The sequence below is a fragment of the Cnephaeus nilssonii genome (assembly GCF_951640355.1).
Source record: "Cnephaeus nilssonii genome assembly, chromosome: 20".
Lineage (NCBI taxonomy): Eukaryota > Metazoa > Chordata > Mammalia > Chiroptera > Vespertilionidae > Cnephaeus > Cnephaeus nilssonii.
The window spans coordinates 14860421-14872742 of NC_137091.1; the positions used below are offsets into that span (position 1 = coordinate 14860421).

General features: G+C 54.7%; 1 protein-coding gene across 1 annotated transcript; it reads right to left on the reverse strand.

The window, feature by feature from the left end:
* Positions 1–333: 333 nt before the first annotated feature.
* CMTM3 (CKLF like MARVEL transmembrane domain containing 3) lies at positions 334–9008 on the reverse strand. Its single transcript, XM_079800708.1, has 5 exons — positions 8708–9008; positions 5091–5246; positions 2988–3083; positions 2512–2632; positions 334–1451 (listed from the first exon to the last, which is right to left on the reverse strand). Exons 1-5 carry the CDS (start codon positions 8852–8854, stop codon positions 1423–1425), a joined length of 549 nt encoding a protein of 182 aa, XP_079656834.1. The 5' UTR covers positions 8855–9008; the 3' UTR covers positions 334–1422.
* Positions 9009–12322: the final 3314 nt, after the last annotated feature.

Sequence of the window (12322 nt, forward strand, 5' to 3'; positions counted from 1 at the left end):
GGAAGTTGGGGCAGAAAGCTTGCTGCTTCCCATCGGCCTGGGCCCAAGTGCCGAGAGGCTGCTCCGGGGTCTGGCTGCCGGAGGGGTGCGGTGGGATGTGCCCTGATACTGAGAGGCCCTGGGCCTCAGAGGGGCTGGGTTACTTGGGCAAGTCATCGAACCTTCTGTCAGTTTCCTGGCCTATAAACAGGATTGTGTGAGGAGTAAGAGCACAGGCATGAGACGCTTAGTGGGTGCCTGGCATGGAGCAAGTGTGTGTGCGTGTGCGTGTGCTGACGCTGATACTGGATGGCATTGCTCTGGGTGGTGGAAGGTTTATTCACACACTCCAAGCAGGTAGTCAGTCTGGTTTAATTCATTATGGCTTTTTCCAGGGGAGGAGATTCACATGCAAGAGAAGAACAAAAGTTACAAATGCTCCCAAATGGGTCCAGAACTCTGGCTCATTTCGCAAGGCCTCTTGGTCACAGGAAATGCTATTTAAGAAGCTGCTTTTGTATAAAAAATTACATAAAGTCACAAAATCCCATTGAAGATATATACACAGCACAGGTCCTTAGGAGACACAGAAGGCGCGTTTCACCTCTTGTGAGGCGGTCGGGAGACCTGCGCTGGCCTCTAGAAGCACATGGTCCTGAGTGTCCAGGAGCCTGTCGCCTGCTGGCGGACCCCCAGGGAAGAGTGGCTCTGGCTGGGCCTGCCCAGCGACCCAGGACGCTGTCCCTTCATGTGGCACCCCTGATCTTTTGGACCTGGTAAGCTACTTTACGAGCTTTTCTTTGAAATGCTCTTAGACCCAGAATAGTCATGTCCCCTGAAGAAGACATGGTTTCCAGGGGTGTGAGGAGTCAGTTAAGGGCATGGCAAAGGCCAGCTTCCTCCCTGCTTAGAGAATGAAGGAGGTGGTGCTCCTTGAACCAAAGAATCTTGGAAGGATCATTCTCGACAAAGTGCCTGGCATGGGCAGGGGCACCAAATGCAAAGGTCACTGGGGCTGGGGGGCTGGCGGTTGGCCCCTGGTGGTTTCTGTCTTACTTCAGTCGTCCCGTTACCTCCTCCCCCCACCCCCCCCCGCCCGCCGCCGGCATGAATATTCCTGTGACAGATGTCACATGGCTCCCTTTGTGCTTATTTTTGGCAGAGAGGTCAAAGGGCTTAAGGTCTGTGGGACAGAAACGAGGAGTGGCGGAATATTCACGATGCCCTCCTGTGCAGAGCGGTTAGATAGGCTAAGCCAAGGGGCGCCGTCTTGCGTGCAGGGCTCAGAAATGTCACCTTGGGGCTGTGAGGAGGCCTGCTCCTCTGGAGAAGTGACAGCCTTCCTCCCAACACTCCCGGTCCCCAGGCCTCGCTCCGGCCAGCCGGTCAGAAGAGCAGGAGGGAAGGCCCGCGTGGCTCGGGCTGCCAGGGCAGGGCAGCCCTTTAGTCGGAGTCAGAGTCGGAATCCTCTTCTGAAAAGAAAGCAAAGAGGAGGCTTGGCAGGAGTCTCCTGGCTGGTGGTGCCCAGGAGCCGTCTCTGGAGAAGCACAGCCAGGCCACGCACGGGCTGGAGCCCCGACTCGGGCCCCTCCTGCAGCTGACTGTGCTGTTGGTGGGGTCTGCTTGGCATGAGGGCCAGGGACCCTCCACAGGCAGCTGCTGCCACCTCCGTGGTGCAGCCAAATGCAGGTGGGAGCCAAATGCCCTTTCCTTTGGGGCTCCATGCGCCCTCAGTGTCCCTGAGTTGTTCTCACATGGGGTGACAGGACATCTGTACCCCAACCCTACCCCACAATTTAGCAGGACAATGTGGGGAAAACCATTTTCTTGTCTAAGAAACTCAAATATACTAGAAGATCAGGAAACCTCTTTTGGGCCATTTTACAGTTTCAGTCCCCCCTTCCCTCCAGTCCCAATCCTCGTTTTATATTGTGATCAGAAATAGGGTACGGCTGTGTGGTCACAGATGGAAAACCAGCCATCCAACTTGCAGGCCCCACCCCCTTTATTTTTAAATTAGGCAACGGCACAGCCATTGTGAGCTGAAGGGTGGCTGGAGGGGCCAGAAGGCCTGCTGCACTCTCCTTGGATAAAAAGCAGAACAAGCCCAACTTGCCTGCGTGCTGCGGGTAAGGCTGAGAGCGAGCTTGGTTCCCTGGCACTTAAGCCATGGGGCAGGCCAGACTGCAGGGGGCGCTGGTCACTTTGCAGCCCAGTGCACAGTGCCCAGGAATTGAAGCCACTGACTGGCTGCCCTGGGGGCTCATCAGGGACCATTTAACAGAGATGGAGGTGCCAGGCATGCCCTCAGCTCACCCTTCCTGGAAAGGCTCAGGCCCTGGGGAGCCCTGTGCTCGTCCGAGGGGACCGGCTTTATGATCAGTGCTGCATGAAGGGATACGAGAACCAGGCTGTGAAAACACTTCCTGCCCATGGGGAGAGAGGGCACGCTGCTACTCCAGCCTCAAACCAGCCAAGTGTCAAGTGTCCTCAGGGGAGAGCAGGGCCCCAGCCCGCAGGGTGGCCACCCACCTTCCTCCTTGTTGGCTGTGGTCTCGTCTGCAGAGCCCCCTTGTTTGAGGAATTTGGCCACGTCATTGAAGATCAGGTAGAAGTCAATGGCAAACACGATGGTGGCAAAGAAGCCAAACACCTGTGGGATAGAGGACAGGGTGGGTGGGATGGTCCAAGAGACTGAGAGGCACCTGCCCCAGCCTCACCTCCTGTGTTTATCTGATTGGACAAGCAGCTCAGATTGGCAGGCACAGGCCCCTCCCATTAATGAGAAATGGGAAAAGGGGCTGTTAACTTGGCTGGCAAACACCCTTTCAAAGCTGGGGCAGAGTGGATCTCCAGTAAGAGGCCTTTGGGGGCCTACGCAGGGAGAGAATATGCCCCAGACGCTAAGCGTGTGTGCTAAGAAGCATCTGTGTCTTTAGGAGGGGTAGGGTGAACTTGAGGGGGGCATCACTGGCCACCCCCCTCCCAGGGGTAGGGCAGTTACTCACCCCGGCCGCTTTGGAAGCCCCATCCGAGTATTTGGCGACAGCTGTGATGGAGATGGCAAAGTAGATGAGGGCCGCTGTGACACAGCGGAGGAAGTCCTGGGGGAGAGAGGGGCACGGTCACACCGCCCTGAGCTCCATGGAGTGGGGCACCGCAGGGGAGGGGCCAGCTGGGAGCTTAGGCAGGGGAGAGGGTTCAGAAGACACCAGGCAGCAGGAACAGGGCTGGAAGCCCACTGTTCCGGAGGAGGGGGGGCCCGGCAGCCTGAACACATGCCTGGCTCCCGAGTCCAGCATCTGTGGGGCTCCCACCCTGTCCTCCCACCGCCACTCCTACCCCTGCTCAGGTGCCGCTTGCAGGCTGCCAGCAGCTGAGACTGCCCTGCCCCTGGGCCTCACGTTGTCACATACTTGTTGCAGATCCGCTTATGAATTATGGTTTCTGTTTACTTGTCCCTAAAATGGGGACACAGAGGGTGCTGCCCATCAAGAAGAATGCTGGGGATGAAGTCAAGAAAAGACCAAGGTTGGGGTGTGTTTGTGTGTGAAAGCTGGGGCCAGGGGCAGGGGCAGGCTGGGAGGGGACAAAGGGGACATATGTAATACTCAACAATAAAATTAAAAAGAAAAAAAAATTTTTTTTAAATGACAAGAAAAGACTAGGGTTCACCCTGACGGTGGGGCTCAACTGGTTGAAGCATCGTCCCATATTCCAAAATGTTGTGGGTTCGATCCCCATTCAGGGCACGTGTGAGAGGCAGCCCATCGATGTTACTCTCTCCCTTCCTTGCTCTCAAATCAATAATAAATTTTTAGCCGAAACCGGTTTGGCTCAGTGGATAGAGCGTCAGCCTGCGGACTCAAGGGTCCCGGGTTCGATTCCGGTCAAGGGCATGTACCTTGGTTGCGGGCACATCCCCAGTGGGGGGTGTGCAAGAGGCAGCTGATCGATGTTTCTCTCTCATCGATGTTTCTAACTCTCTATCCCTCTCTCTTCCTCTCTGTAAAAAATCAATAAAATATATATTAAAAAAATAATAATAATAAATTTTTAAACTCACTTTATTAAACAAAAAGAGACAGACCAGGGTTCAAGTGCAGGCTTGCTGTTCCTTCTCCCTGGCCCATTGACCCACTGCATACAGTGGAAGTCTGAGGCAGGGCTCTGGGCCCTCCCGGGTGATACCCCAAATTGCCAGAGGGCTGAGTGAGGGTCTGGGTGAACCCTGTAAGTCCTCAGTTGACGTGCCCTGCCCTTGTTGAAATGGCTTGAATTCCTGTAGCTGAGACTAGGGAGCACCAGCGCCACCTCGTGGCCAGGGGCAAGGATGCAGTCTGGGATTCCCTTACAGCAAGCATGTCAAACTCCTGGCACAGAAGGAATATTGTGGCCCAGCCAATATATCGGTATGTGAGAAATGTTTTAATAAGAATTTCGTAACCTAATTTTTTACAATATCCTGTTATACATAATTATTAACGAACTACAACGTTTACTATAATCGTGTTGCATTCATTTCCCTTACGCACCTTACGCGCAGGCGCACCATTTCTGTCCACTAATACCAGCAGCGAATATTTTAGCAGCTGATTGCCACATCATTAGTCTTATACTGACTTGTTTGGTGTGTGCACAGGAAATATTTCGCTTTCGGAGAACACAAAAAGATAGGTTTATTTGCGTTATGCTTATTAATTTGTGCAGTTATTCAGTGTCTGGTAAGTTAATGTTCAAGAAAAAATATTAATTTTTACTAAAATGTTCTATTTTATTTTAATGATTACTCATTTACTTCAGCCCTTTGTATTCAGCATGTCTCTATTGAAATAAACCTACGTTTCTATGAAAATTGAAGCTTTTGTTTTTTTGCGGCCCACATAAACTTAAACCTTGTTTATTTGGCCCATGTTAGCCTTTGAGTTTGACATGTTTGCCTTACAGAGACACCTGGAGGCCCTGACCCGGGTTTCACAGCTGCTGAGTGGTGGGGCCCAGATCACCTGAAGCCAGGCCTACCCGCCTGGCTCCAACCAATGGCAAACAGCCGTTCCAGTGCATTGAAGAAAGGGCAGCCAACCGCTTCCTCTTGGGGCCCCAGCCCTCACCATCATGGGCCAGCACAAGCCCTGCCACTTGTCATTCAACTGCATGGCATCAGCAAAGAGGAAGAAGAGGGCCAGCAGGAACTCCAGGAGGGGCGCGGTGAGGAAGGCGGATGCTGAGGACGCCACGTAGCAGACAAAGGTGATGAAGGAGAGACCCTGGGTGGGTAGGGAGCGAGAAGTCAGAGCCTTTGCACAGCCCCTCACCCAGTCACCTTTGAGCCCCCTGCAGTCAGGAACAGAGGCGGCTCAGGAATGGAAGTTGATCTGCCCTCAGTTCTGCAGCTGCCAGGCTTAGGACCTGGTCATGGGGCCCAGGCTCACACCTGTGTTGCCCCCAGTGTTTCTGGGCATGGCCCTTAGTCCTGACCCCATGCCAGCTCCTTGCCAGGACCCAATCAGGAAGTGCCAGCCTCCTTTGTGTGTCCAGCCCAGCCCCCCAGGAGGCCACTCCCTGGGGCTGCTCACTCCGCCCCCACCCCACCAGGCTCTATGGCAGAATCCACCCAACTCAGATGATGTCCATCAGGGGCTCATCAGACCTAAGCAGTCTCAAGGGCAGCCCACTGAGCAGGAACCAATTTCAAAAATTCACTCCCAACGCACAAGATCTGTACTGTTCACTGAATGCAATCTACCTGAAAAACAATAAAATCTTAAATTTAGTTAAAGATACGGGGGCTGAAGTGTTTAGAGTTGAAATGTACTGATGTCTGCAGTTTACTCTAAATTCATTGAAAAACAAAATGGAGCCCGGCTGGTGTGGCTCAGTCGTTGAGCATCGACCTATGAACTAGGAGGTCACGGTTCAATTCTTTTTTTTTTTTAAATATATTTTATTGATTTTTTACAGAGAGGAAGAGAGAGGGATAGAGTTAGAAACATCGATGAGAGAGAAACATTGATCAGCTGCCTCTTGCACACCCCCTACTGGGGATGTGCCCGCAACCAAGGTACATGCCCTTGACTGGAATCGAACCTGGGACCCCTGAGTCCTCAGGCCGACGCTCTATCCACTGAGTCAAACCGGTTTCGGCACTGTTCAATTCTTGATCAGGGCACATGCCCAGGTTGTAGGCTCAATCCCATGTGGGGTGTGCAAGAGGCGGCCGATCAATGATTCTCTCTCTTCATTGATGTTTCTAACTATCTCTATCTCCCTTCCTCTGAAATCAATAAAAAAATATATTTTAAAAAATGGATTGATAGATGGAGATATGTGATAAAGTAAATATACCAATGTGTTAACAACTGTACAATCTAGGTGGTGGGTATATTGGTGTTAAGAGTATAACTCTTGTGACTTTTTAATATATTTGCAAATTTTACTACTGATAAGAAATAAACATCCAGGAGAGGAGCGTTGACACTGATGCCCCAGGTCCCGCTGGTCCCTGGGCGAGGGGCACTGAGGAACTGAATGAAAATGTTCTCTGCAGCCCTGTCCATGCACTGTGCGTGGGAACTGAAGCTGCCAGACGCCGAGCCCCCAGTAGTTCTGCAGACTGTGTGTGTGGGGCGGTGGCCTGGGCCAGTGCCCGCTGAGGCTTGTGGGATCTCCTGGGATCCTTGCCACCACCCCATGTGCCAGGTGCTGCTTACAGCCCACTTTACAGATGAGAAGACTGAGGTTCTGAGAGGTGAGGTGATTGCTCAGTGTCATGCAGCTAAAAAGAGGATACCAGGATTTTGAACCCAGGGCTGGCTTGACCGGCAGTGGCGTTAAGCAACCCTGCCCTGGGGGTGTTGGCTTTTATCTGGTTTCTGTCACTGTGTCTGGGTCTGAACACGTCTATGGCTGAGTAGCTCTGAGTGGGGCCAGGGGGCCTTGCAGGGACACCCAGAGGCCTCACAGGAAGCACTGAGGCTGCTTCAGACAAATGAGCTACAGAAATCACAGGAAGTCCCCAGGGCACCCACATCTGTACTGAACATGGCCCTGGGGAAAGCTGAGTCCAACGTGAACAGATGGGTAACTAGGACACAGAGGCAGCCGAGCCTGCTAGCACCTCCCAGGAAGACAAGGTGTGGGACCCTGACTCAGCCTGTCCCCAGCTCCTGCTGTACTTGTGTCCCTCTCCTTCCTGCCCCCCCCCCCCCCCCGTCCCGCCTGATTCTAGAGATCCCCCTCTAGATTCCTGTTTCCTCATTCTCTGATTCCTAGTTACCACTCCCCCCCCCCACACACACACCCCGCCCGCCCTGTTCCTGTCCCTGCCAGCCTCCCCATTTGCGTGGGCCTGGGGGCAGACCAGAGGTGACTACAGGAGTCGTGAGTGCAGCTCCCCTTGTGACTTCAGCGCCCACCCTCCCTCCCTCCCCACGCCTGACACTCCCAGACAGATTCCTGACTCCCAGCTCTGCCCTGGGCCTCCTCTATGCTCTGGCCAGCTACCCCTTGACTTATGAGGGGGCCTGAGTGGGGTGGGTTTGGGGTCCCCTCGGTGGATGGTGGACTCAAGGCTTCTCCCGGAAAGTAGCTTCCATCGATCTCTTGGGTGGGGCTGGAGTGGCCAATCAGGAGGCAACCCCTTGAAGTGAGGGCTGTGGGTCCTGCTGCCTCACTTGGGAGTTGGGCAGGTCCTGGGCTGACCTCTGGGCTGACCCCAGGCACAATAGAGGTGATAGGGCCACAGACCGCCTCCTGACGTGGAGGCAGGATCCTCCTCCTGACCCCTACCCCCCTCGGTCCTTGCTGTCCTCCAGGCCTCGCCTGTCAAATCCCTTAAGCTCCCGCCTCAGCTTTCTTGTCATCAAAATGGGAATAAAGACGGAGGCTGTCGAGTTGCTGGGGATCTAAGGAATAAGTGCCCCTCCCTCATCCCGCGTCCCCTCTTCCTGGTCTCTTCCTCCCCTTCCCTCCACGGAGGGCCAGGACCAGCCCCCAGCCCACTCGCGGACAGTGCGGGGGTTTTCGCAGTGTCCTGAGGACAAAGGCCTGGCTGGCCCGGGTGGGGGGAGCGGGAAGGAAGAAGCAGCTCAGCGGGGGCGGGGCGGGGCGGCTGGATCCCGACTAGGAAGGGGAGGAGGGGGATGAAGTCACCCCGCTGGGCTCCGGCCCCCGCCCCTCAGCCTGCGTGCCCCCCATAGTGCTGCTGGGGCCTCACCCATTCCCAGGGGTCCCCTTCCCACTCGGTGCTGTCCCCATCCCAGCTGGCTGGGCTCCACCACAGCCTCCGCCCTGCAGCTCGAGGCCCGGCTGGCCCTCCCTGCGCCCAGGAAAGAGGGCAAGAGCGCCCGACGCCGGGTGCGGGAAGGGCCGAGCGGGCGGAATCCTCCCCGGGCCCAGAGAGGGCGGAAGCGCCCGAGGCCACACAGCGCCGCGTCGCGGGACCTCTCCCAGGCTCCCCGGACCCCTCACATTCCCCTTTCACCCCAGTCCTGGAGGCTCGAGATCGCTTTTGCCTCCCCCAGCTTTGCACTCGCGCGTGGAACAGCCGGGAGATCACGGGTTCGGGCCCCGCCTCGCCTCTGCCCCGCGCGCTGAGCTACAGCGAGTCCGTCCTAAACGCGGGCGAGTTTGCCCAACTGGACGGGGCTCCGGGAGGGGTCCGCCGGGCGCGCCGGACAGGGGCCCCCGCCCCCCGAGGGGCGCCGCCGCGGGGCCGCGCCGCACTCACCGACTCGGCCAGCAGGAGGCGGCCTTTGAGCGAGCAGAGGAAGGCGCGCGCGGGCAGGAGGGCGCGCAGCCCCGGGACACCCGCGCCGGGCGCGGAGCGGCCGGCGGGCTCGGGGTCCGGCTCGGGGTCCGGGTCTGGGGGCCACATGGCGGCGGCGGCTGCACGGACGAGGGTCGGTCTTGCTCCCTCACCTCCCGCGCCCGGGAGGGAAGCGGAAACCCCGGCTGTGCGGAAGGAGAGAAAGGCCAGGCGAGCTCGGCGCAGGGGCGCATCCCCCGCCGCCCCGCCCCGCCCCCGGCCCCGCCTCTCCCGGCCCCCTCCTCGGCTCCCACCTCCCTTCCCCTCTTCCGCTCTCATTCCTTCTCCTCCCTTCCTCCCCTCGCACCCGGGACCCGCCGCGGCGCTGGCCTGGGGCTCCCTCAGACCCCTCACGTTCTCCTCTCGCCCCTGTCCTGGAGGCCCCAGAACTTGTTTGCCACCCCCGAGGACCCTGTCGGAGCGCCCACCCCTCTGTCCTTGCCACAACCCAGAAGGGTGGTCTGCCCTCGCTGTCTCCCGTCGAGCTTCCTGCCGGGCACAGGTCCGGGGCCCAGGATCCTAGGCGTCCCAACAGCAAAACTCTGCCTGGTCCTCCCGCGGCTCTGATCGCGCCGTCAGCTTCCCACCCCCTCTCTCTTGGCCATTCCGCCCACCCCGCACCCCTTTATTCCGGGGGAGGGAGGCTAAGGCACAAACCTCACGGCCTATACGCGGCACACACGCGCGCGCCTGCGCACACGCTCATTCTCAGGGCGTCAGTTCAGTGGAGCCAAGACCAGTCCGTGACATGCTGGCTGCCCGGGCCTCTGCGAGGGGCACTGCCCTCCATCCTTCCACCCCAAGAGCCAGAATCCCGGGGGTTGGCCTTGTTCTCGCTCAGCCTCTCTCTCACCACGAAGGCCACGCATCTTCACCTCCTACACTGTCATCTCCGTCCACTTCTCACCACCACCAAGGCCCCCACCAGACCTCAGGCCACCCTTGTCTCCTCCCTGCACTGCTCCGAGGAAGCAGATGGGAATCTTGGGAGCTTCCCATCTTGCCCAGGGTCTCCGTATAGGGCAAAACACAACCCCTCGCTGCCCTCTCTCCCCTTCCCTTCCACCCATCTGCTTTCTCACGGTTCCTTAAACCAGGCTCCCTCCTGCAACCGGGCCTTTGCACGTGCTATGCCCCTGCGTGGAGTGCTCTTTCCCACCTTGTTAGCTGACCAGTCCTTTAGTCTTCTGTGATCAAAAAGCAGCAATACTTCCTCAGGGAAGACTTCGCCGACCTCTCCAGCTAGGTAAGAGGCATTCATTTACTTATTTATGGATTCATTCAACAGCAGAGCGGGGACCCCAACCTGAGGGGAAGCCCCCGCTTATTTTGGGGGTGTGGGTAGACAGTAAATGTATCCAGAAAATCCTGAATAAGGTGATTGCTGGTAATAGATGTCTGGCAGGTTCAGAGGGCAACCAGGCAGAAAGGACTCAGCTAGGGACCAGTGAGAGGAGACAGATTGTGGAGGCCCAGGCCCTGGAGTTTGGGATTCACCCCAAATTCCCTGGGAGCAGGCCAGGGAGGGGAGGAGTTAGATCAGAGGACCACCTGGTTCTAATCTATGTTAATTAAAATGTGGCTCAAAATTGCAACTCAGTATAAGAAAACAACCCAGATTTTTTTTTAATTTTTTAAAGTATATTTTATTGATTTTTTTACAGAGAGGAAGGGAAAGGGATAGAAAGTTAGAAACACCAATCAGCTGCCTCCTGCACACCCCTTATTGGGGATGTGCTCGCAACCAAGGTACATGCCCTAGAGTCCAGGGGTCCTCAAACTTTTTAAACGGGGCCAGTTCACTGTCCCTCAGACCGTTGGAGGGCTGGACTATAGTTTAAAAAAAACTATGAACAAATTCCTATGCACACTGCACATATCTTATTTTGAAGTAAAAAAACAAAACGGCAAAAACACCCCGCATGTGGCCCGTGGGCCGTAGTTTGAGGACGCCTGCCCTAGACGGAATCAAACCTGGGACCCTTCAGTCTGCAGGCCGACGCTCTATCCACTGAGCCAAACCGGTTTGGGCAACAACCCAGATTTTAAAAGGGGCCAAAGATTCGAACAGACAATTCAACAAAGGTGTACGAACATCTAGTAAACACATGGGTGAAAAGCTGCTCAACATCCTGACATCTAGAAATGCAAATTAAAGGCACAATGAGATACTGCTTTACACTTATTAAAATGGCTTAATGAAAAGGGATGCTACTATTTAAGTGCTGATGAGGATGTATAGCAGATGGAACTTCCATACACTGCTGATAAAAAGGTTAAACAGGCCCAGCTGGCGTGGCTCAGTGGTTGAGCATCAACATATGAATCAGAAGGTCAGGGTTCAATTCCCAGTCAGGGCACGCGCTTGGGTTGTAGGCATGATGCTCTCTCATCATTGATGTTTCTATCTCTCCCTCTCCCTTCCTCTCTGAGATCAGTACAAAATATATTTTAAAAAAAGTTAAACAGCCTAACCGGTTTGGCTCAGTGGATAAAGCATTGGCCTGCGGACTGAAAGGTCCCAGGTTCGATTCCGGTCAAAGGCATGTACCTTGGTTGCGGGTACATCCCCAGTGGGAGGTGTTCAGGAGGCAGCTGATCGATGTTTCTCTCTCATCCATCGATGTTTCTAACTCTCTATCCCTCTCCCTTCCTCTCTGTAAAAAATCAATAAAAAAAAAAAAAAAAAAAAAGTTAAACAGTCCTGCCCGGTGTGGTTCAGTTGGCTAGGCATCGTCCCGTACACAGAAAAGGTTGTGGGTTTGATTCCCAGTCAGGGCATGTACCTAGGCTTTGAGTTCGATCCCTGGTTGGGGCAAAACAACCAATGTTTCTCTCTCTCTTTCCCCCCTCTTCTCTCCCTTCTCCTCTCTCTGAAATCAATAAACATATTCTCAGGTGAGGATTAAAAAAAAAAGTTAAACAGAGGTCTATCATGTAACCCAGCTATTTTACTTGTAGGTATTTACCCAAGAGAGATGAAGGCAGGGGTTTATACATAGGCTTGTACACGAATGTCCACAGCTCTATTTTTAATAGCTTAATGTAGAAAACACCCGTTGGTTCATCAGCAGGGGAAGGGATACAGTAACTGTGGGACATCCCTTCCAGGGAAAGTATCTCAGCAATAAAAAGGAATAAATCATTGCTAAGTGCAACAATATGGTTGCATTCAGCAGACAGGATGTTGAATGAAAGGAGCCACAATCAAAACAGTGCATGCTATATGATTTCCACGTTTATGAAATTCTAGAATACGTGAAACTAAACTGTGGTGACAGAAATCAGATCAGTGCCTGGGGTCGGGGCTTGAGGAAACTTTTTGGGTGCTGGAAATGGACTTTATTTTGACAGGAGTGGTGGTTACTTGGGGACGTACATTTCTCAAAACACATCAAACAGTACTTTTAACATGGGTGCATTTTATTTTATGTAATTTACATCTCCATGTACTAAAAGGGCACCAAAAACAAAATACGGTGTCAGCCCAGAATGACCGAGAGGGCCCAGGGAGAGGGCAAGGAGAACCTGGTGGGT